Source organism: Natator depressus, chromosome 7 (genome assembly GCF_965152275.1).
Source record: "Natator depressus isolate rNatDep1 chromosome 7, rNatDep2.hap1, whole genome shotgun sequence".
Taxonomy (NCBI): Eukaryota; Metazoa; Chordata; order Testudines; family Cheloniidae; genus Natator; species Natator depressus.
The window spans coordinates 45,694,565-45,719,913 of NC_134240.1; the positions used below are offsets into that span (position 1 = coordinate 45,694,565).

General features: G+C 46.6%; 1 protein-coding gene across 2 annotated transcripts in view; it reads left to right on the forward strand.

Annotated features, from left to right (window-relative positions):
* The window catches only part of RAD54L2 (RAD54 like 2), an 87,562-nt gene that overhangs the window by 55,285 nt on the left and 6,928 nt on the right, over positions 1-25,349 (forward strand). For both annotated transcript variants that reach the window (XM_074958301.1, XM_074958302.1), the window contains exons 3-17: positions 6,774-6,972; positions 8,515-8,654; positions 10,555-10,689; positions 11,054-11,289; positions 12,676-12,858; positions 13,168-13,301; positions 14,632-14,828; positions 15,355-15,697; positions 17,568-17,745; positions 18,530-18,781; positions 20,772-20,890; positions 21,208-21,326; positions 22,518-22,617; positions 22,835-23,040; positions 24,469-24,644. In XM_074958301.1, the coding sequence (XP_074814402.1) occupies positions 6,774-6,972; positions 8,515-8,654; positions 10,555-10,689; positions 11,054-11,289; positions 12,676-12,858; positions 13,168-13,301; positions 14,632-14,828; positions 15,355-15,697; positions 17,568-17,745; positions 18,530-18,781; positions 20,772-20,890; positions 21,208-21,326; positions 22,518-22,617; positions 22,835-23,040; positions 24,469-24,644 (2,717 nt within the window). The remainder of the gene's footprint in view (positions 1-6,773; positions 6,973-8,514; positions 8,655-10,554; positions 10,690-11,053; positions 11,290-12,675; positions 12,859-13,167; positions 13,302-14,631; positions 14,829-15,354; positions 15,698-17,567; positions 17,746-18,529; positions 18,782-20,771; positions 20,891-21,207; positions 21,327-22,517; positions 22,618-22,834; positions 23,041-24,468; positions 24,645-25,349) is intronic.

Below are 25,349 nucleotides of genomic sequence, written 5' to 3' on the forward strand. Positions count from 1 at the left end.
GCTTTTGGATATCTGGGGCCTGGTTCTGCTTGCATAATCCCAGGGGTTAGAAGATCTATTGTTTGTCACCAAAGTTGGCCTTTTGATGTTCCAGTGTGCCTCTGAGCACTCTTGGCCCTTTTCATTCCTTCTCCATTTTTGTGTTGCTTCTTTCTGGCTCCTTTTTTTTTCCTGTTTCATTGGTTCTTTTTACTTGTGAATGATTTTTTCGGGCCAGAAATGAGTTTTCTTGTGTAGCATACATCATCTGCAACTGACGCACTATGAAAACCTCGGAAAAAGAAAGGGAATTTTTTTTCTTTAAACTTCCAAAGTTCTGGGTTCCTTCACACCCTGAAGGAATTTGGAGGTCACTCTCCTTCTCTCCCTTCAAGATTTCCCTTTTCTTTCTTTCACCCCTTAACTGAAGAGTCTTCAGTGATACCTTCTTCAGAGCCTGTTAACATATTATCCCTCCATTCCAGAGCCAGATGGGGGGTCCTATTATAAAAAGCACCGCTGCCTTGTTCCCTCTCTCTGCAGGCCCCAAGGATGCTGCCTTTATACTACAGTGAGTGATCACTTTATAAATATCTAGATAAATGAAAAATGTGTTACCAGAAATACAAGTGAAACTGTTTGTTATATTCATACGACATACTCTGCCTCTAGTTTTTGAGACCAGTACAAAAGAGAGACCTGGCGTTGTTAACTCCTAGATAAGTCAGCAGTGCTAATGAGGACAGCGGAGTTGATATGTGTGCTGTGTGACAGGCCAGAGGAAGCATCAGTCATCAGAAGGAAAGCTCTGGGGCTGGAGCATGTACAGACTGGAAGATTCACTTTTGTGCGTCAGAGTATAGCCGTGATCGTGCTTCATAGCAAGGTACAAGCTTAGCAGCCTACACTGTGCACAAATCTGAGGAGTGAGTGGGAATTAGGTTATGTTCCCTCTAACAATTGCTTTTCATACAGTCTTCATTTCTTCAGTGAGGGTAAGGTGTAGGCTATTAAGAGAGGCTGCTGTGCTGCCTGCTTTGCAAGGGATCAGAGTTTAGCGTCCCTAGGCAATGGTTACCGAGGACTTTGCCCAGCTGAGGTCAAGATGAAGCATTGCTTGCTGGGAGCAGTAGTCTCTGCAAGTTGCGTCTCTGCAACAAAGACTTTACTATGCACTGCAGACTTCTGAGCTGCATTGGGCTACTCCTACAGGGCGAGAGGATGCCTCGCTTGGCTCTTTAGCAAACTTCTCCAGTGGAGTGATATTGAAAGTTGTTTTCTCCAGTCCTCTATTCAGTCCCCACAAGGCAGGGCTGCTGGAACAGGGGGGAGGAAGGGAAACGGGACAGGGGGCCATGGCCCTCCGACTTTCTGAAAGTGGAGGGGCCTGTTCTGTCCACTTTTTGCCACCCGCCTCACCCCTCCTCTTCCATCCAGACCCCGACCAGCTGGGGAGCTTGAGCAGCTGTGGAGAGCTTCAGACCCTCCATTTGCCTGGGAGAGTAGGGGGAGCAGCCCCTGGCCCACGTCCCTGCCCCCTGGACCTCCCACACAGGGCAGGTGAAGGGTCTGTGGCTCCCCACAGCTGCCTGGGTGGCTCTTACCATGGCCAGGTTGCGGCTTCGAGGCCTGGACCCCCAGCCAGAGCTGGGTCGGGGTAAGAGCTGCGCAGGCAGCTGTGGGGAGCGTGGGTCCCTCCACCTGCCCTGGGTGGGGGATCCGGGGGGTGGGGACATGGGCTGGGGAGGGCAGGCTCTCTGGCTTGGCTGGGGCGGGGCCTCGGGGGGAAGAGGAGGGGCAGGGCCACAGAGGGGGTAGTGGTCCCTCCCTCCACCCCCCTTTTTGGGAAGGCTCTGCTGCCCCTGCCACAAGGTAGACTTGAGTGGGGAAAATAGGAAAGGGGAAGTATAGTGACTGGAAAAGAGCTGAGTACCTGGAGAAGCAAAAAATGCAGGACAGAGAAGAGAATGTAAGTGAGAGAAAGGAGGAAGATAGCAAAAGCTGAGAATGAAATGTAGCGGATCACAGACGTAGGCGAAAGGGCTAACTGTGATGGATACTGGTTGTAGAGCTGGCTGTCTATACAGTATGATGATCTATTCAAGAGGGAGGGGGGAGATTTCTTATATATTCCTCTTGGCCCTGCTAGCTTTCAGCTTTCAAGAATGGTTGTATGTGTGTGCTGGGGTGGATGGGTGTGTCAGCTTATGTAATGGTTACATAATTAGCTCTTTGTTAGCCTGCTCTGGGTGGGAGGGACCTAAAGCTGCTGAGTTGCTTGAAGGGGCTGAGGCTGATTATTTTAAAATGAGAACGAAGTCTTTTTGCTCTCTAATTAGCTGGCCTGATAGAAACTGCAGAGGTTTTCAAAGACTCTGGACCCTGTGAGCTGGTGGGGACTGTTTTCTTTCCTTCCCTAAGAGACGTGGATTAATTTGTTCGGGCACGTAGAGCCAGGGATTATCATAGAATAATGGAAATGCAGGGCTAGAAGGGACCTCTGGAAGTCATCAAGTCCAGCCCCTTGTGCTCAGTGAGGCAAGACCAAGTAAACCTAGACCATTGCTCTCAGGTGTTCAATCTGTTCTCAAAAACCTCCAGTGATGGGGATTCTGCAGCCTCCCTTGGAAGCCCGTTCCAGTGCTTTATATCTTCATAGTTATTAAGTTTTCCCTCATATCTAACCAAAATCTCCCGTCCTGCAGATTAACCCCATTTCTACCTGTCCTTCCTTCAGTGGACATGAAGAACAATTGATCACCGTCCCCTTTATAATGCCCCTTAATATATTTGAAGACTGTTATCAGGTCCCCCTCAGTCTTCTTTTGTCAAGACTAAACATGCCCAGGAAAAGAATAAAATGGAGTTCCTGAGCACATTGAGCACCATCACCTGAAGTGTCCTCGAGGCCTACCTGCAGTCTGGCAGCGGTTGCAGCATGGGCCGTGGGTGAACCACGGCTTGGGGAGGCTAGCCCCCGGCCTGGCCCACCCCTTCTGCCTCAGGACCCCCTTCTGCCACCCCCAAGCCCAGCACCTCCCAGTACCCTCCAGCCCTGGGTTGCCCGAGTGCCTCCAGCCCCAGAGCACCGGGCAGGTGGCACGCATGCCCGCAACCCCAAAGCGCCGGGCAGGCGGCACATGCCCCCCCCCCAGCCAGAGCACTGGGCTGGGCAGCAGCATGTGGCCTCTTCCCCCCCCCCCCCCCCAGCCCTGGAATGCCAAGTGGGCGCATGGTGTGCAGCCCCTCCCCAGCCCTGGAGTACTGAGCGGCGCACTGCCCCTCCCCAGCGCCAGAGCACCGGGCGGGTGGCGTGCAGATCCTCCTTCCTTCCCCAGCCCCGGGGCGCTGGATGATGCAGCCCCATCATAGCACTTAGGATCCCCAGTCACAGACTGGGACCTCGTTGTGCCAGATGCTGTACAAACATGAAACAAAAAGATGGTCCTTGTCCCAAAGGGTTTACAGTCTAGTTGGTTCTAAATACGGTTTGTGTTGACATGCAGCGCATTGAATACGTGGTTAGTAACCACAGAAGCTAAACCAGATTTATCCTTGCCAGCTGCCTGGGCTGGCACATGACATTTGTCCTGTATCCAGGTTGTAACACTGTTGTTTAGCTAGGACCCCCAAACTATGCCAGTGCAGCCAGTTTGGCTGGTGGGCCTTCCTCCAGAACCCTGAGTGGGTAGGATTATCCAGTGTGCAGTGCTGTACATGTTGCTGGTGGCACTCCCTTGGCTGAGGCAGTATGGAATAACTGCCCAGACTTTCCCAGAGGACACTGGTGGTGTAAACATGGTTAGGCAGCTGTGGATGTGCAAACATTGTTGACAAATTGTTACATTGTGAAAAAAGCTGCTTATTGAAGCTGTGTCAGATTAGCAGTTCAATCGAATGTGTACTTGGAGCAGTGCTGCTGTAACATTCCCTCACTCCCTCTGTCACGAAGAGCAAAAGTGTTACTAGTGCAAGACTGATGGGAGATCAGTGTTTAGCACAAGATTTAAACTGTCTCTACAGTAGGGAATTTAACGGAAATAAATCCCATTGATTCCAATGTCAGCTCAGCTGCACAGGTGTTAGAGCCACTGGGAGTTGTAGCCTAGACAAGATTCCAGTATCTTCTGGTGGTTTACGTGTGTGTTAAGCCTACTGAAAAGGAGCTTTATTTAACATAGTGGTAAAAATGCACCCACCCATGGGAACCTTGCTACACGATGGCTCCCACTGGTTCTAATACCACTTCAGCTGAACCGATGAGATTTTTTTGATAAAGTCCCTAATGTGGAGAAGACGTTATTGTCCAGATGGGTATATACCATATGTGTTGTCATACTGCAGTCCTTATCTTAGGAATAGTATACACAGGGCAAACAGCTGGGTTTAACTATTAAATGAAATATGGTTGTGGTTGAACAAGGTTCTAGCTTGACGAGTTATGTTTTGTTTGAACAGGGACAAACCATTTTATCAGAGTTGAATTTCATATTCTTGCTCGGGTAAGAGTGGTTGTTTTTTTTAAATTCTGGGCACAGCTGTTTGTCACCTAATGTGTTAAATATGGTTTGGAGCAAATTCAGAAGAGAGGAAGGAAAATGCATGCAGAAAAGTAAATATACAAAGAGACTGAAAGACAGATAGGGAAATGTACTGGAGACAGCTCCACCCTCCTGCTGTGTAGATTCTGAATTGTGTTTGCCCTGCACTACCCTCTGCTGGTACTCTGCTGGAGAAGAGTCAGTGCAAAGGGAAGAACCAGTGCTGCATCAGTAATTGCCAGGGGGCAGAAAGAGAGGTGGTTCCCTCTCCAAAATGAACATGACTTTGTTCCTCTCTAAGTGTGCCCAGGTCTCAGGGGCTCAGGGTAGGATGGTAGCAGGGATACCAATGGCTTTGTTTGGCTCTGGGAAAGTTACTGGGTTAATGACTCAGCCTGTAGAATGTGGTCACGTTGCCGCTGTTGCTGTTTCCCTTTGCCCTATTTTATCCAATCCTTTGATCTAGTTATATAATTCTGAATCAAGACAAAGCAATGTTAAAGATCTGTGGGTAATGTGACCAAACTGCATCTTTAGCTCAAATGGCAGAGCTCTTATCTGAGAAGCCCAGGAAACTGGATTCTTTTCTGAGCACTGATTTCTCCCTGTAAATGAATATAATGCATGGTCTGTGAGCCTGTTTTGTTTAGGGAGGCATGTTGTAGTAATAGACTCTAAAGACCCACAAGGTTCATAACACTGAGATCAGTTTTTCTGTGTCTACATTTGCAGCAAAACAGTGTTCCCTGTTCAGCACAAGGTCAGTTGTACCTATTGCTGGCACCTGTTGCTGATCACCATTCTTCTGGTATAGACAGGGCTTAATGGTATGGATGTGCATAGAAAACGGCGCATTCTGTGGCCCAGGATGTGTTGTGTTCAGATGTCCTGCATTAATTCTGATTTAGATTGGGGGCAAATGCAAATAGTTATGGGAGATGTCTTAACAGAATCTCTGCTGGGCTGAGCTTGCAGTGCTATTCACTTTGCTCAGCTAGCAAAATACTGTTCTTGGGACCCCAGCTTTGAGGGGGAGAAATCGGTGGCAAGACTAATGTAATTGGTGTGTCAGTGTGGCAGCCTCCAGTGGCACCTGTGTGCGTGACATGTTACACTGTGGTACCCGTCATTACCGCAGCCATCTCTCCTTTCAGAGGGGACTCCACGAGTTTCCAGAGATGCTGGTATCACTGACATATTGCCTGTTTTCCTCTTTCTTGTCACAGCCTTTTCCCCCCCTTATCTATTTCAAAGGCAGACCCTTTCCCAGTCACTGTAGTTCTCCGATTTAACTCTTTGTATAGGAGGAGCAGAGTTGATCCTGAGATGGGGTTGCAGGTTATCCCTCTGCTGTTAAAATTGGACAGCAGTTTTTGTGGAATGCTGGACCATTTTCCTTTTACAAAGCTTGTTGGAACTTCCCTCCCAAGTGGAACTCATTGCCAGAAGATGCTGTGAAGGCTAAATGTATAATGGGGTACAAAAAAGAATTAGATAAGTTAATGGAGGATAGGTCTATCAATGGCTATAAGCCAAGGTGATCAGGGATGCAACCTCCATGCTCTGGGTGTCCCTAAATCTCTGCCTGATGCTGGCACTGGACAATGGGATGGATCACTCGATAATTGTCCTGTTCTGTTCATTCCATCTGAAGTGTCTGGCACTGGCCACTATCAGAAGACCGGATACTGGGTTAGATGGACCACAGGTCTAGTATGTACCACCTAATATGGCCATTCTTATGTTCTTATAGCCCTTAGTAGCACGCATCTAATGCACGTTGACTTTAGGTGCATCTAGACTTGTAGGTTCCCAAATGCAGTATAAATGGTTATGGGCTATTTTTAGCTCCCTCTCCTAATCAATACTAATGCTGGCCACTAGAAGGAAGTAAAGTCTCAGGCCAGAAAACATTGTGCCTGAGTTAGAATCTGTTCACTTTGTTTTCATGTTAGGGCCTAGAGTTTGTTTTTTTTTCTCTCTCTCTGGCTCTGTCTTTAGTGATGCAGCCTCCTCTTTCACAGGAGACAGACACTGGCCTGAGAACTTTAACACTGTATTTAGTAGCATCTTCAGTGCAGAAAGGTCAGTTCATAATTTTGGCCTTCAAAGAAACATACAACCAAATGAACAAGAAGAGGGATGAATGATTCCAGTTGGTCTTTGAGCTCGGTCTGCGGTTAGCAGGTGTATAAAAACTGACTGACAGCATGGGATGGTTGTTTACAATTTGTTCTTGCCATTTCTTTTCAGACCAGCCCCAGGAAGATGTGTTCAGCAGTGACCATGTTCAGCATGGGGAGGATGGGGAATGGCAACGCTCTACTTCAACTACCTCATCTCAGAGCGAGCGGGCAGAGCGACTCTTGCAGAATCAGCACAAGAGCCTGGCCTCTGAGGACACCAAAAAGAAGAGGGCTCAGAAACCTTCTCACATGAGGAGGAACATAAGGTGGGCAGCAATAGAATTGGGAAGGGCAGAGGGTCCCACAGTCTTAATGGGGGAAAGTGGAGTCTATTCAGTTGAATTTATATTGCTTCTAGGCTTTTGCCACCAGCTTCGGTAGAAAACCAGACAATCTGTTAAAACCAAAGCATATTACTTGGGGGGGGGGCAAGTAAACTGTTTGAGATCTCAGAAGATTAACATGTTCAGCTCCAGAGCAGCAAATATATGAAATTAGCAAAATAATTCACATCTAGGTTTTAAAACCAAATACATGAAAATCAGTTCCACCATTACATTCTAATCAATACCTGAGTTCAGGGTGTGTCTCCTCTCTGTTAGAGCTGATGATATTGTAAGTTCCCTAAAATAAATCCTTTCCCTGCACTACTTTAGGTGTTTATTTGCAAGAAAGCTCAGGGCGCAGCCAGTGACTAAAAAGTTGAAAATCAGTTTCTCCTTCATTTTACATTGTAGTAATTTGAGATTTTTTTAGGTCCCCTCCTATATTCTGTGACAGGATGTAGGGCTATAAGAAGTTTGCAATAACATTTATTTACGGGGAACTAGATGGCTCAGAGGAGTCATAATGGAATGTGGAGTCTTACACCAGCTGATGGCGGTTTGATGCCCCTTGTGTGAAAAGAATTAGTGGTCTTGGTCTGGTTCACATGGCAGTTAGTACTAATTAGCCCTCTTGTTGGCAGCCTCAACCCAAGGAACAATAGTTTAGTGGGCCCTGGATACCAAGATATATCCTTACTCATGGAGGAGGAGGTTCCTACATTTGAGGGCTAGAGTGAATTGGCAGCGCAGGGTGGGGAAGCCTTGGACTGCCACTGATCAGACTGTACCTATATTCTGGATAGAGGAATTCAGTCTTCAGAGCTGCAAATCTCTCACCTTTCACATTAATCTGAAAGGGGAAAAACGGAACCTTCCAAAACTCATGGGATTACCTGTAAAGTGGTGTATTTAAATTAACCCCTAAGCATATTTGGAATGCAGGTGGTGTCATGGTTCCTGGAAAGAACCAGAAGAACAGGAAAGTGATTTGAAAGTACTTATTTCCTCTTTTGCTATTGAAGGCTTTTAGACAGGTGCTTTGTCTCCTAACAGATTTCCCTGATGCTGTGCCATTGCTGCTGTACGTGGACTCTAATACCATAGAAATAAATAACATACGTATCCTCTGTTGTTCACAGAAAGATCCTTTCAAGTTTACTGCTACTAGGCATCTCAGCATAGACACACGCTTGTCCACTCACCTTTTCCATCCATCCAGCATTTTGCTCCTGTCAAACACCAGCCCTTTCCTCATACAACAGTAGCAGTTACAGGCAGTTAAAAAAGCGAGCAGCCTTCCCTAAAATTGTAGTTGTCATGCTATGGCTTTTGGCTATGATGTTCTTAGTCTGTGTAGCTTATGTTCTTTCTGGAGGTTGTCATTCCTCTTGTGGGTCAGCTATGAAACCACCCAAGTTATTTAGGATAGACTGTTTCTTGGTGTAATGAAATAATATTTTCTGTGTTTGCCCATGTGCTCAGAAAGCTGCTGCGGGAGGATCAGCTTGAGGCTGTGACAAAAGCAGCCCAGCTGGAAGAGTTGGAGAGAAGGAAACGGCTGGAGCAGCAGCGAAAGGACTATCCGGCAGCCATCCCCACTGTACCGCTAGAGTTCTTTCCAGGTAAGCAGAGAGGGGCATTCACTAAAGCAAGTTTTAAGGATAGCAGCTGAAGAGGAGTAGAAAGTGGTATTCTCCCCAGCCCAGGGGTGGGCAAACTACAGCCCATGGTCTGCATGCGGCCTATCAGACCTTTTAATATGGCCCTCGAGCTCTCGCTGGGGAGCAGGGTTGGGGGCTTGCCCCACTCCTGCACTTCAGCCAGGGAGCGGGGTCGGTGGGCTTGCCCTGCTCCAGGTGTGCCATGGCTCCATGCAGCTCCCGGGAAGCAGCCGGCGTGTCCCCTCTCCAGCTCCTGCACATAGGGGCAGACAGGAGGCTCCACACGCTGCTCCCACCCCAACTGCTGGCTCTGCAACTCCCATTGGCCGGGAACCGCGGCCTATGGGAGCTACAGGGGCGGCGCATGCAAACGGGGCAGATTGCAGAGCTGCCTGGCCGCACCGCTGCATAGGAGCCAGAAGGGCGACATGCCGCTTCTTCCGGGAGTTGCGTGAGGTGAGCGCCGCCCGGAGCCTACACCCTTGACCTCCTCCCACGCCCCAACCCCCTGTCCCAGTCCTGATCCCCTTCCCGCCCTCGGTCCCAGCCCAGAGCACCCTCCTGCGCCCAGAGCACCCTCCTGCACCCCAAACCCCTCATCCCCAGCCACATCCCAGAGCCTGCACACCCAGCCGGAACCCCCAACCCCCAGCCCAGAGCCCCCTCTTGCATGCACCCTGAGCCCCTCATTTCCGGCCCCACCCTGGAACCCGCACCCCCAGTCCAGAGCCCGTACCCCTTCCCACACCCCAATCCCTTGCCTCAGCCTGAAGTCCCTTCCCATACTCGGAACCCCTCTGCTCCACCCACAGCCCGCTCCTGCACCCCAAGCCCTTCATCCCTGCCCGCTGCTCCAGCCAGAGCCCTCACCCCCTCCCACATCCTAACCCCATGTCCCAGCCCGGAGCCCCCTCCCGCACCTGAACTCCTCATTTCTGGCCACACCCCCAGCCGGAGCCCGCACCCCCTCCTGCACCCCAACCCCCAATTTTATGAACATTCATGGCCCGCCATACAATTTCCATACCCAGATGTGGCCCTTAGGCCAAAAAGTTTTCCCACCCCTGCCCTAGCCCCACACTCAAACCAAAGTCTGTGTTTTGGCATGTCAAAACCAAACATCACTCTGAGTATTTGGTGCAAATGTTCACACTTCTTTCTTCCATGTTTTGACCAGTAGTGAAATAATTGACAATGTAGACATTTAAATTAGAACAGCTAGGCTTCAGAGTCAACACCGATTGAAACGAATGAGGCAGTTCACACCTCTCAGAGCTATTTTTCCAGGCTGTCTGCAGACCCATGGAGACAACATTGTATTAGTTACACTCTCTTCACGTTTTAAAAATATTTTTCACAAAAATAAAGACGTAAGAGTAACCACAAGATTGCAGTGCCGGGAAACGGTGACCACAAGTTGGCCCCATTTAGCCCCTAAGCACTTGTGCTTTCTCTCAGGAAGTAGTGCAAAGTAAGGAAAAGGGAACTTTTTCCCCCTTGTTGTAAGGCACTGGATGGTTAAAAGATTATCCTGTTTTTCTCAGCTTTTGGAACAAAATGGGCTTTGGAGTCTCAGTGAGGAATATACTCCACACATGGCTTGTAATGGGGAGCTTCCCAACCATGAGTACCTTGTTTAGAGAGAATCATTGAGCACATTGAGGTGGGGGAAAAGGAGATGAAATGACCCGCTAAGCTGAGACATAGCGGTAGGTTAAACAGCAAGAGTTGATTATAGAAAATCCCAGGACTAATTGACTGGAGCAAGTGTAGAAGGGAATGTTGACTTAACTTCGAACAGTTTTGTATCTTTCCTGATTATTATTAGTATTGCTAACTATTGTTTACTATTTTTGTGTAGAAGAAATAGTTTTAAGAACAGCAGAGGCCACTCAGCTTCCTCCTCAGGTCCTAGCTGAGGAAGTGATCTGCTTGGATAGCACCAGCAGTGGCAGTGAAGATGACACGAAAGGCATACTACATAGCATTAAAGATGGTAAGACTCACAACCAACCTATCACACATCCGTGTATCTTCCAAACGGTCCCATTTACGCAGTTTCCTCCAGCCAGATCTCCCACAAAGCTGTCCATCTTCAGATGTTATGTATCTAAAGTTTTTTTTAAATAAATGTAGTGCTGATTCTGGTAGTCCCACTACCAAATTGTCCTTAATTAACCTTTCCAAAATGAGGCGAAGCACCTTGGGCCAAGCATTGGCTACAAACTGTATTTGAATATTCAGATCTGCATTTGAAATTGGTATTTTTGAGTCCTTTGCTGAAAATTAACAGAATTTGACTCCTGTCTACAAGTCCAGTGAAAAGTTAACGCCCCCTCCCCCCTCTGGCTCTTTCACAGAAGTGATCGAATTGAGTTCAGGAGAAGATGAGGCCCTCCAGATCGTAGACAGCAGCGACTCTGCCAACGAGGGGGAGGATGGTGATGGTACTGAAGAGAGCAGTGGCTCTCATGTGAATGATGCCTTAAATCAGTCGGATTCTCTGGGGCAGGTCATTGTCAACATCAACCATCCACCCAATGAAGAGGACATTTTCCTGGCTCCACAGCTTGCACGGGCAGTAAAGCCTCACCAGGTACAGGAAGTTGAGGCTCAGAACACACAAGGACTTCAGCAAAACCTCCTTCTTATCCCAGGAGCTGAAATCCATGCTGTTGATGTCATGTGGGTTGATGGTTTGCTCTAGTGATGTTATTGGCAGAGCTGCCACCCTGAAGATTGTGGCCAGAATTTGTGGCAGTGCCCAGTGCAGACAGTTAAATGATGGAGAGAAATGAAAGGAGATCCTGAGCCCCATATTTCTTTGACTATTGTTATCTGATAAGCAGGCTCTTGACGTCTTAGTCCTAGAGCCTGTGCTGTTATGTTGTCAAAATATGTAGAAATACGAATATTTTCATAAAAAGAAAAGGAGTACTTGTGGCACCTTAGAGACTAACCAATTTATTTGAGCATAAGCTTTCGTGAGCTACCGCTCACTTCTTCGGATGCATTCAGTGGAAAATACAGTGGGGAGATTTATATACACAGAGAACATGAAACAATGGGTGTTCTCATACACACTGTAAGGAGAGTGATCACTTAAGATGAGCTAATACCAGCAGGAGAACGGGGGGGACAGGACGTCTGAGGAACAGTGGGGGGGATAACCATGGGGAAATAGTTTTACTTTGTGTAATGACCCATCCACTCCCAGTCTCTATTCAAGCCTAAGTTAGTTATTCCCCCCCGCCCGCCCCCCCCCCCCAACTGTTCTTCAGACGTTCTTGTCAACTGCTGGAAATGGCCCACCTTGATTATCACTACAAAAGGTTTTCTTCCCCGTCCTTTCCCCCCCGCCCCCCCGGCTCTCCTGCTGGTATTAGCTCATCTTAAGTGATCACTCTCCTTACAGTGTGTATGATAACACCCATTGTTTCATGGTATCTGTGTATATAAATCTCCCCACTATATTTTCCACTGAATGTATCCGATGAAGTGAGCTGTAGCTCACGAAAGCTTATGCTCAAATAAATTTGTTAGTTTCTAAGGTGCCACAAGTACTCCTTTTCTTTTTGCGAATACAGACTAACACAGCTGCTACTCTGAAACCTAGAGTAGAGTGATGCCTGGAAAAGTTTCAAAACCAGATATTATGACATTGTATTGATAGAGATTTTTCCCCTCTACCTCATGCTTGGATGAGCATTCTTTCATCAAATTATTTAAGAACAAAAAACCAACCCAAAGACTGTAGGCTCTGCACAAGCATAAGAATGATCAGGACCATCTTTTCAGAAAGTTTTTTATAAGGAATTCTATTGAGTCCTTGTAGCTGAAAATACTGCAACGAATCTCTAATTTCCCCTTGTGTATTTATCTGCCATATAAACTCATACAGTATATACGTCAATCTGTAGCTACATCTCCATTTTGTTGTTTTCCACTACTTCTTTTGCAACTCTTCCATTATTATCTCTAGATTGGTGGGATCCGGTTCCTGTATGATAACCTGGTGGAATCCCTGGAGAGATTTAAAAGCAGCAGTGGGTTTGGGTGTATCTTGGCCCATAGCATGGGGCTGGGCAAGACCATCCAGGTCATCTCTTTCTTGGATGTCCTTTTCCGGCACACGGAGGCAAAGACTGTCCTTGCCATTGTACCTGTAAGTAGCCCGTGTGAAGCAGTGTCAGGTCCACCATTTAGGACTTGCTTTTTTTATTGTTGTGGGGAGGAGGATGGATTGGTCCTTCATACCTTAGAGAGAGCCCTCAGGTACCCTCACTCCCATTTTCACTGCTTTCATTCCCTCCATCCTTGAGATTGTGTATGATGGCCCTTTCTTTCTAGCTGAGGACAGCTGGATGTGATTCCCAGGTCCCATTTAGCTTTGAGTTCTAAATGCTGGGTGACTGAATTTTGTGGTCTGAGGACTACTTTCTCAGTCCTTTGGGTGCATTTTTTTCCTCCCCAGGTAAACACTCTCCAGAACTGGCTGGCAGAATTCAACATGTGGCTTCCCGCACCTGAAAACCTCCCTGCTGACTATAACCCAAAAGAAATTCAGCCACGCTTCTTCAAAGTCCATATCCTGAATGATGAACACAAGTAGGTGCCATGAATGCCCCTCCTGAGCAATTAATCTGCTTCTCATGGAGTTGTATTATCAGTGTCTCCTTACCACTGCTGCAGTCTGTTTATTTGATCTGATTCCATGCCCTGTCCTTTTAGTTTCTCTCCCTCTGTATGTCTGCAGTATATGTTCTTGTGTGAGGATTTCGGTACATCGAAAAGGCGCATCTTTTAACGAGGGGTTAGATTTCTCTCATTCCTTACTTATACTCTCTTCCATCATGGTTGTCAACTCACCTCCACTTTTCCCTTCATGAATTGAGATGGGAAAATTCAAATGCCAGATCTTGTGCTATGTATGGATTGGCCAGTGGGGAGTGCATTGTTTTGTCTGTGGTGGGTACTTTCCTCCACCCTTCAGAGACCAGCCATGTCATTTCTCAGCCCGTATGCATGATTGCTATTGAATCTTATATTTGGCTTTTCTGGGAATTTTCACTTTCCTCTCTGATTCTTTCTTGCAGACATTTTAACTTTTACTCAGTTTTGCTGTGCCTGAGGGCTTCTAAATGAGTTAGCATTCCTACACCGAAGGGAGAGATTATGTAAGGCAGAGTATTGTCCTTTTCATCTTACACAGTGTGTATTCTTGGCTGCTGCAGCTCTGCTTGACTCTTTGTCATGTTGTCTCGTGCAATCTGGTGAGATTTATATTCATCTCAGGGCACTCGTAGTTCATCTGGCATTTACACACACTTGGCCGCTGAGGTCCTCACCTCACGAGAGGAATATACTTCCTAGTCAATTGATATTATGTAGAGCCTCTTATGTGCATCTCATATTGGATTGGGGATTACCGTGCTCTGGTGTATGGGAAAGGTGGAGTGGACCGCTTCATATCTGAGCCTGTCCTTAATATTGGTGGGAGGGAAAGAAAATAATTCGGCTAACTCTCAGATTGATGGATAGGTGTGTGCTGTAAGTAGTAGAGTAAGATAGCCACGTACATCAGAACCTTATGCAAACGTGTGCTTTGGATAGGTCTCTTTCCTAACACTTCCCATAAGAGGATTCCATTGCTCTGTGAAATCTGATTTAGGTTCATATAAAGCAAACTTCTTCATGCATCCACTAACATCCTATAATGGTTCACCTTTCTCTGCCATGTTACCCTCAGTATGCTGGAAGCTTCTCCCAGATCTTCATGTAAAAGGGCTTCATTGCGCTTGTCTGCTGGTTTGGTCTGATGCCAGCATATGTTTTAAGTCATTTGAAAAGGTCCTTTCCTTTAGCAGGCATCCGTTTCAGCAAGTTCAGGTGTATTCAAGGAAGAGGTCTCATTTTTTGTGCATTTGGGTTTTTTTAGGACAACGGCTGCCCGTGCAAAGGTGGTGACTGACTGGGTGACGGATGGCGGGGTGCTGCTGATGGGCTATGAGATGTACCGTCTCCTCTCACTGAAGAAGTCCTTTGCTACTGGCAGGAAGAAGAAAACAAAGAAACAAACTGGCCCTGTCATTATCGACTTAGATGAGGAGGACCGGCAGCAAGAGCTTCTGAAAGGTGGGAGGCGAGTCTTGCTAGGAAATACCATCCTGTCTACAGAATTGCAGCTGGGAGATTCTACTAATGCCGGCTGGCTCCATGGGCAAGTGGTCACTTGGCAGCAGAGAATAGTTAGTTTATTGTACATAGGCACCAACGTCAGAAGTGGTTATCTTTAACACAGTCACTATATTTGCTAACAGCTTATTTGTGTGTCGCTTCTGTTGGTGAGAGAGAGAAGCTTTTGAGCTCACACAGAGCTCTTCCTCAGTCTCTATCCCACTTTCTAATATCCTTCAGGTCTGAAGAAGAGCTCTGTGTAAGCTTTCAAGGTTGTCTCTCTCACCAACAGAAGCTGGGCTAGCAAAAGATATTACCTCACCCACCTTGTCTCTCTCATATCCTGGGACCAACACAGCTGCAGTAACACTGCAAACAACTAGTATTTTTTTTCAACTTTCATAATTACTCATGTTTCCTTCTGTAGAGCTACGTGAAGCAGGAACATCAGCTGACCAAGTAACTCAATGTTCCTTTCCCTCAGGGATCGAGAAGGCTTTATCCCGCCCTGGCCCGGATGTAGTTATCTGTGATGAGGGACACCGGATAAAGAACTGCCATGCCAGCACATCTCAGGCCCTGAAGAACATCCGCTCCAGGCGACGGGTGGTACTGACGGGCTACCCGCTCCAGAACAACCTGATTGAGTACTGGTGCATGGTAGACTTCGTCCGTCCTGACTTCTTGGGTACCCGGCAGGAGTTCAGCAACATGTTTGAACGCCCCATCCTGAACGGGCAGTGTATTGACAGTACGCCGCAGGACGTCCGTCTCATGAGGTACCGCAGTCATGTCCTGCATAGTCTGCTGGAGGGGTTTGTGCAAAGGTGAGTCCACGTCAAGTGTTCAGTAACGTAGTCTGTGCAGTCAGCTCCTTGATCATAGTTTAGCCACATCGATTGAGGAGTGTATTCATTACAGCGATTCCTGTTGTCTTCCTGAGCTTGATTTTTACCCTGGATTCCCTGTTGTCCTTTAGGGAGATTGTAGACATATAGGAGAAATCTTAGAGGGGACCCCAGAGTTAGCACCTGCATGTTTCTCTCAAAAGCACTTTGTCTAATTTAGCCTGTCAGTTAAGAAGTGATCTTTGGGGGCTTCTCCCTGACTTAGTGGCAGGTGTAACGTTACAGTACCCTGCCAGTACCGTCCTGTGGGACTGGTAGAGGGGAGCACGTGCAATTGGAGGGCAGCACAGTGCTCCCTAACTTCCTTTAGAAGTATTAGTAGGTGTTTGGTAGATGCATTTCTGTATCATCTTCCATCCAAGGATCTGAAAGCATTTTACAAACCCCAAACAATGTAAGCATCACAGTACTCTTACGGAGGAGAGGAGGGACTAGAAATCCTCCCCGTTTTACAGATGAGGACCCAGAGGCACAGAAGGAGTAAGTGACATGGCCTGAGCAAGTCATTGGCAAAGACAGAAATAGACACCAGGTCTCTTAATTTCCAGTGCAGTGTTTTGGCCACAAGTGGATCCTTCCTGATTTAGCACCACGGTTAGCAAGACCTTCATCCCCTTTCTAAACACTATCCTGGGGTATTATAATGTTTGCTGTTTTGGTAATAGAGCATACTGTACTTTTTATTTGGCTTCAGTTGTAATGTCTTCTGAGTGTCCTGCAATAGAAACACTCACAACTAGAGTTCCTTCTCTTTGCTGTCATCAGATATCTTACCCTGAAGGCAGCCCCTGAGATGCTAGCTGTCAAGGTTCCTTCCCCACTCTGAACGCTAGGGTACAGATGTGGGGACCTGCATGAAAAACCTCCTAAGCTTATCTTTACCAGCTTAGGTCAAAACTTCCCCAAGGTACAAAATATTCCACCCTTTGTCCTTGGATTGGCCGCTACCACCACCAAACAAAGACTGGTTACTGGGGAAGAGCTGTTTGGAAACGTCTTTCCCCCCAAATACTTCCCAAAACCTTGCACCCCACTTCCTGGACAAGATTTGGTAAAAAGCCTCACCAATTTGCCTAGGTGACTACAGACCCAGACCCTTGGATCTTAAGAACAATGAACAATCCTCCCAACACTTGCAGCCCCCCGCCCTTTCTTGGGAAATGTTGGATAAAGAGCCTCACCAATTTGCATAGGTGACCACAGAGCCAAACCCTTGGATCTGAGAACAATGAAAAAGCATTCAGTTTTCTTACAAGAAGACTTTTAATAGAAATAGGAGTAAATAGAAGTAAAGAAATCCCCTCTGTAAAATCAGGATAGTAGATACCTTACAGGGTAATTAGATTCAAAACATAGAGAATCCCTCTAGGCAAAAACTTAAGTTACAAAAAAGATACACAGACAGAAATAGTTATTCTATTCAGCACAATTCTTTTCTCAGCCATTTAAAGAAATCATAATCTAACACGTACCTAGCTAGATTACTTACTAAAAGTTCTAAGACTCCATTCCTGGTCTATCCCTGGCAAAGCAGCATAAAAGACAGACACACAGACCCTTTGTTTCTCTCCCTCCTCCTAGCTTTTGAAAGTATCTTGTCTCCTCATTGGTCATTTTGGTCAGGTGCCAGCGAGGTTACCTTTAGCTTCTTAACCCTTTACAGGTGAGAGGAGTTTTTCCTCTGGCCAGGACGGATTTCAAAGGGGTTTACCCTTCCCTTTATATTTATGACACTAGCCCTGAATGTTCTTTCTCTCTTCTGATCTTCCTCTCTTGATTGCTTCTGTAGGAGAGGCCATAACGTACTAAAGGCTCAGCTTCCCTATAAAGAAGAACATGTCATCCTGGTACGTCTGTCAAAAATCCAACGGGCTCTCTACACAGAGTTCATGAACCGGTTCCGGGATGCAGGCAACAGTGGCTGGCTGGGATTGAACCCGCTCAAGGCTTTCTGCGTCTGCTGTAAGGTGGGTATTGGCAAGAGAATAGCTTCTCCTGCAGTATACAGGGAAAGGGTAGGAGTCTATGTCCAAATATTGGCAAGAAGAATGATGTAGATATAGTACAAGTGCAGTATCTTGGTGCATCTTAAGCATTAGTGTGCATGTTCCTGTGCATGATGTAAAGTGGTGTCCTGATAGTATCATTATTCCCACATTAAAGATGGGGAACTGAGTCACAGAGTGTTTAATTGACCTGCCCAAATTCATGCAAAAAGTCTGTGGCAGAGACAGGAACTGAACCCAGCTGATCCAAGTCCCAGCCTTTAACCGCAAGAAAATCCTTCATTTCCCAGAGTGTGTGCCTTGTGTGTGTTCATTCATCAGTCACCAAACAGAGGAGCTTTAAGATAATTAAAATTGGTAACATGTCGTGGGTTGAAACAGTGTATACCTTGTGCTGTGACAGAATCGCACTTTCCTTTTTACTTGATGACTGGAATCTGCCTAGCTTCTATAGCAGGCAAAGTTTCAGCGTGTCCACGCAAGTCAACTACAGAGGACTTCGGACTAAACAGGCAGAGTCCCTGACATTAAATGTTCTAATGCGGTGAGATCTGCTTAATTTGTGACACTTTACAAACTCCCTTTCAGCTGAATTTGGAGGGGAATAATTAGATTAACAAATCGCTGGTGCGTTTCTGCAGGGGCATTAGCATTTGACTGCGTGTGAGGTGCTGTAAATCCACAAGTGCCTTGGTTGGGTTTGTGCTAGTGCAGTGTTACCTTTTGCCTTTTCTTCATCTCTCAGATCTGGAATCACCCAGATGTGCTGTATGAAGCGCTGCAAAAAGAGAATCTGGCAAATGAGCAGGACCTGGATGTGGATGACCTTGGCACAGCTGGAACTAATTCTCGCTGTCAGCCACAGGGAATAAAAGTCAAAACAGAGACTAATGCTTTGGCATCACCAGTTGGAGAAGCTACCAACAGCAAGTTCCTTCAAGGCATTGGCTTCAACCCCTTTCAGGAGAGAGCAAATCAAGTCGTTACTTATGAGTGGGTGAGTACCAACCTCAGAGCTAGGAGTCTCATGGCTTTTTTTTTTTTTTTTTTCAACAAACATGGGCTGAATGCTTAATTGGTCAAAGACCCATGACCCTTTTGTCGGGGCAGTGCGCTGGTTATAAATTGGGGAACAGCAGTGGAAAAAACCCTTGTGTAGCAGGGATCCTGCTTTTAGTTCTGAGACTTTCTCACCTGCCACAACGTGCTTTGGAAGATAGGATTATAATTCAAAATGATCTGTACAAACTGGAGAAGTGGTCTGAAGTAAGTAGGATGATATTCAATAAGGACAAATGCAAAGTACTCCATTTAGGAAGGAACAATCAATTGCACACATACAAAGTGGTAAATGACTGCTGAGGAAGGAGTAGTGCAGAAAGGGATCTGGGGGTCATAGTGGACCACAAGCTAAATATGAGTCAACAGTGTAACACTGTTGCAAAAAAAGTGAACGTCATTCTGGGATGTATTAGCAGGAGTGTTGTAAGCAAGACACGAGAAGTAATTCTTCGGCTCTACTCTGCACTGATTAGGCCTCAACTGGAGTATTGTGTCCAGTTCCGGGCACCACATTTCAGGAAAGATATGGACAAATTGGAGAAAATCCAGAGAAGAGCAACAAAAATGATTAAAAGGCTAGAAAATGTGACCTATGAGGGAAGATTGAAAAAATTGGGTTTGTTTAGTCTGGAAAAGAGAAGACTGAGAGGGGACATGATAGCAGTTTTCAAGTACATAAAAGGTTGTTACAACCAGGAGGGAGAAAAATTGTTATCCTTAACCTCTGAGGCTAGGACAAGAAGCAATGGGCTTAAATTGCAGCAAGGGAGGTTAAGGTTGGACATTTAGGAAAAACTTCCTAACTGTCAGGGTGGTTAAACAGTGGAATAAATTGCCTAGGGAAGCTGTGGAATCTCCATCATTGGAGATTTTTAAGAGCAGGTTAGACAAACACCTGTCAGGGATGGTCTAGATAATACTTAGTCCTGCCTGGAGTGCAGGGGACTGGACTAGATGACCTCTCGAGGTCCCTTCCAGTCCTATGAGTCTATGATCTCTGCTATGAAGCTTTGTCTTGCTCTCTGTCTTGATCAGTGCATATAAAAAGCTTCTAATGGGAATTATGAGACCACTGTACAGCTGGCACTGTGCTTTACACCTTGTTTTCATCAGACCCGGATGGTGCAGTGTCTGTGTTTTTTCACCAGCATAGCTGAGATCAGAACTTGAATGAGAGTGAGATGGCTGAAACTTAAGCAGAATAAGGCAATGGTGATGCTAGTGGAGCATCTTGAGGATATAGCAGAAGTGATTCCTGTTCCTGTACTCAAGACTTTTTGTCCACTTATTGTCCAAGAAATCTGCAGTTTGAAACTCCTGGATCCTCTGTGGCTTTGGGATTCAGAGGTGGCCAAAACACCCCTTTCATCTGGACCTGGCTGGATGCCTGAGGCCTCTCTTCTTGGATCCAGACTGTGCCACAGTAATTTATTCCTCTGTCACCTTGAGACTGAATTGTTGAAACGTGCTCCACAAGGGGCTACCCTTGAAGATCACTTGGAAGCTACAGCTGGCAGAATGCATCAGCTGGATTCCACTGGCTGTCTTCACCTTTTATACTAGTTCTCCAGCAGTTGCACTGGTTTCCTGTTCACTTCCAGATGCAATTCAGGGCATTGACTTTGTAGACCAAAGTCCTATAAGGGCACATGGAGACTGCTGTTTCTTGTGAATTGCCACAGAAGTTTTCACGCTCAAGCTAACAGTCCCCAGACTTAAATGACAGGGTGATGGCCAGTTATTCTCAGTATGGGGATGTGTGTGTCTGGAACTTGGGAGGGCTATGTGGAGATTTGGCTCTTTGTATAGGGTCACATTGGGTTTATTACATTTTGTTCATGAGCCTGAAGCCTCTTATGGAAAGTACGTTTTATGGAACTAACTGAGTACCTCCCCATGTAACCGAGGCTCTTGTTTCTGGGTAGGCCAAGGACATCCTGTGTGATTACCAGACGGGAGTTTTGGAGAACTCACCCAAGATGGTGTTACTGTTCCATCTGATTGAGGAAAGTGTGAAGCACGGAGACAAGATCTTGGTCTTCAGGTAAGAGGAAGTATCAATGGCTGCTCCTCTGAGCCCTGAGCAGTGGTGTGTTTTGAGATTAGACAGTAGTAGAATGAGACTGATGGTGCTTCCCCTATGACAGCTGCCCACTGCTATGCAGTGTTATTTGGTCTTTCCCCATTGTTTGGTTTAATCTTTTTTGTTGTCCATTGGTTTTGTAATCTCTTCATCCATATAGCTGTCAGTGGTAAGGGGGTGTCCCGTGGCACCCTCAGACTGCTAGCAGGGGAAGATGGAGTTTGCTGTTCTAGTTATACTGTTAGGGGCTTTCCTGAGCAGAGACCTTGTTTTTGCAGCCAGAGTCTGTCCACATTGTCTGTCATTGAGGAGTTCTTGGCCAAGAGACCAATGCCCAATCCTCCAGGCTCAGATGTGCAAGGCATTCATAACTGGGTCCGAAATCTCAACTATTACAGTGAGTACAGACCGTCCTCCTTCCTTCATCTGGGACCCTATTTGATCCTCTGCGGCTGGGCTAACCTCTTGATGTTGCAATGATTTCCTCCAGTTTCTCGCCACACTTACCTGTGCTTTTCCATGGGCGTGCAGATCTGTTTTCTTCCTTAGCCATTTTCAGATTGATTTGTTTGAGTTGTCTTGGGTGCATGTTTTTAGTTTTGATCAGGACTGACTGATAATTTCCCAGTTCCCCCTTTTCTTTTTAATGGCTCTCTGAATAGCTTAACTATCACTTCTTAAAACTTTTAAAAAAATCTTCATTCTTCCTTTCCACCACTTGGACACTTTCTAATTCTAGAATCTTTACTGCTTGTTTTGGTGATCGTGAGTTTTCCCTCCTGTTCTAGTCTTTGTCCCCTTCAGTAGCTGACTTTTGTGCTAGGACAACAGGAGTGTTTAGGGTAGCTGGATGGACATGGTGTCCCTGGGAGCTCCTGGCAAGCATGCTAGGTGTCTATAAACTGCTCTAATTCCTCTTTTGACTCAAGGTGTGGGTGGCAGCATCTCTTCATCATGAGTGAGTTCTACCCATGATCACAAGCATGCTCTGTCCATCTGCACTCTTTTTCTCCGATTCCTCTGCATACGCTCATGTTGGGTCCAGTGGGGTTTTGCCAGCGGCTTGCGTTGTTTTTGTGCTATCCCAGCTCAGTGGTCGTATTGGATCTACTTTATACTGGTGCCTGTTACCAATACTGGTATTTCAGGCTTTTGTGACTGGTACTGCAGACTTCTTACCTGAATGATGAGCCTCTGTGCAGGATCCCAGTGCAGTAGAACTGCTCATCTTTGGTTTAGCTGTATGCATTGTAGCCCACTGTGGAACTTGGGCTATGCTAGACTCCTGTTTTACACTCATGTGATATTGCAGCTAGACACAGCCCGAGCTCCCTGGCTGACTACACTGTGTATGTTTGACTGGGGGGATGTGGGCATTGGCTGGGACAGCTGAGGGCTTGTTGTAGTAAGCTGGTTCAATTGCCTGAAATGGCTCAGAAGCATTTCCCTAGCTGGATCTGTACGGAGTCTGCAGGGTAATGGCATTCTTCACAGTGCAGGTATTCTAAGAGCCAGACGGGAACTGTTTCGTTTTGATGGATTCCACAATACAAAGGGTTTTTAAACACCTCTCTGATTTTCTTACCAGGACTGGATGGCAGCACTTCTGCCTCAGAAAGGGAACGATTGATTAACCAGTTCAATGACCCCAGCAACAGCTCTGTTTGGCTCTTCCTTTTGTCCACACGGTGAGTTGGCCACCTGCCTGGAACGGAGGGGTGAGGTGGGGTGAAAGAGTGGGTTTCATAGATGTGATGGAGGCTGTTCAGACCACAGAATCTATTGCACTTGCTCTGTTTGCAAGATTTGCTTAAGACCATACAGGATGGTAACTCCTTAAAGTATAAAGGTATTGAAGACTGGGAAGAAAAATGATTTTGAAACTTAATTTTTGTTTTGTTTAAGAGCTGGGTGTTTGGGTGTCAACCTGATTGGAGCAAACAGAGTGGTGGTGTTTGATGCTTCTTGGAACCCGTGCCATGACGCACAAGCAGTGTGCCGGGTGTACCGCTACGGACAAAGGAAGCCGTGCCACATTTACCGACTGGTTTCAGATTACACCCTGGAGAAGAAAATCTATGACCGCCAGGTCTCCAAGCAGGGGATGTCAGGTAGGCTTGAACACTTTTGCCAATACGTCATCCTGCTTACTTTCCTTATACTCTGTAGTCCATGGACGGAGTCTGTATGACTTTGGTGATGTGTCCGTCTGTCTAACGTTAGACACAAACTGCTGCTAGAAGAAATGACACTAAAAAGGCATTTATGACTGGGGAGTTGTTCTGATATTTTTATAATTTAAGAGTGAGTATAGATCTAGTAAAAATGAAGGATTCAGCAGTACCGGTTTGAGCCAGCATAGTGCAACACACACTCCCTGTGCTTCACCCCTTCAGCTCCTTAGCTGCCAGCACACCTCAGTTCTGACCTGTAGCACCTCCTGCAAGAACAGAAGCAGCAGAGAGGCTGGATAGTCTGTTGCTTATAGTAGGAGGCTGGGAGTTAGGAGATTTAAGTTCTGTCTCCAGCTCTGCTGGTGCCTCCTGTTAGATTTGGCAGGTTACTGCAGTGCTCCATGGCTCTGCTTTTTCAACAATACAATGGGGAATACCTACTTTTGAAAAAACAGGTTGACATCCTTATTGCCACCTAAGTACTAAGGTTCACTGATCGTTGCAGTTCTGACCTGTCTGGAACCAAGACTGCCAGTGAGGCTGAATTGTGCCAGATTTTGTGGTGGTTTTGAGAGATGCACAAGTGGGAGACTACCATGAGCCCAAAAAGGTTGTTTCAGAATTTAACTCCAGGTGCAGAGGGGATACTTCAGTGCTCTGACTCTGTGTGCTGTCTAGCACCCAGGTCCTAGAGTCCTCTTCTCCTCCTCCTCCCCTCTCTCCTCCTCCCACACACACACTTGTTCCCATCTTGACACATACACAAAAATCAAGTCCAGGGAAATAGTACAGCTTCTTTTGAGTTATGGAGGTGAGAATGGGGATCTCAGATGTTATCCCGAACTTTCAAATAGTTTAACAGAATCTGGTGGTTGTAGTTCCTAGAAACCTGAGTCACTGGTTAGTCACTATAAACTTTTGAGCCTTTCTCAGTGGTTCTGGCTCGTCAGTTACTGATGTTCGCCTTGCAGCTGCCTTTTTATCACAGTGTCCACATAATATTTTCAGCCTTCTGATGTGCAAGGGTGAGATGGGGAACTTCTTCAACCATATTGTATGTACAGTATCTTCAGCTTCCACGTTTGTGTATGCCAGGATGTTAATGGCCCACATCACCTTGTTGTAATATATGGAGAGCAAAGCATTCCCTAGCCTGATTTGTGTCAATATTCAAATACCTGCATGGTCATGTCTCAAAACTGCAGTGGAATGATCCCTGTCCCTCTGCAGATATTCACAGCAGGGTGCTGTGGAAGGCACAGATTAAGAGCTGGGAAATCTATAAGCAGGAATGTAACAAGTACAGCAGAGAGCAGTAAACTGTTTCCTCCTTTCTCTGAATGATGCATTCCCTCCATTCTCCAGATCGTGTTGTGGATGATCTGAATCCAGTGCTGAACTTCACCCGGAGGGAGGTGGAGAATCTGCTGCACTTCGTAGAAGAGGAGTCAGATCCTGCCCAGCTGGCATTGGACCCAAACAAGATCAAGGAGTCTGTCTTACAGCTAGCCTGTCTCAAATACCCTCACCTTATCACCAAGGTATGTACCTTTGTTCTTAATGCTGCTTCCAGATGTCATTGCCAGTTAAGGATGACACTGAGCTCAGTGAATAATGGTCTACCCCAGGAGAAAATGGAGCTGCCTGTGTTGTGATACCTTGGTTAAGATAAGAGTGTTCCAAAACAATATTAGTTATAAGGGACTGTGCATGTCTCTGAGACAAGTCCATGATCAGTGTCAGGTATCAAGAAAACTGTTGTTCCATTGTCAAACCCAAGACCTGAAGTTCATGTGCAGATTTCCTTAGGCCTTTGGTAGATACTCCTGGGGGAATTATGCACTGAATTATGCGCAGATTTCTTTGCTTCCCTGAAGAAAAAATGACTTTCTGATGTGAAAGCAAAGGGAAGCCACAAGAGCGGTCATGCGACCCTCCCAAGCAGTATTTTTCGGGTGCCCACGGCAGCCAGCAGAGGTAAATCACCTGTAGGGCAGGGGACGGGACTGGGGAAGACCCGGCTGGTGGCTCCTACCCTGCGCCAGGCTCAGCTGCTAGTCCCGGATGGGCTGGGGAGGATGGAACTTTCTCTTCCCATGCACAGCATCCGGTGCTGGATCAGACCCACCCCCAGATTTCTCCCTCAGCTGTAGGAATCTCTGCAAACTCTCTGATCCCCTCCCCCCACCGCTTCCTGCACCCATCGCTCCTCAGCTGCAGGGGGAGGGATCACTGTAAAGGGAACT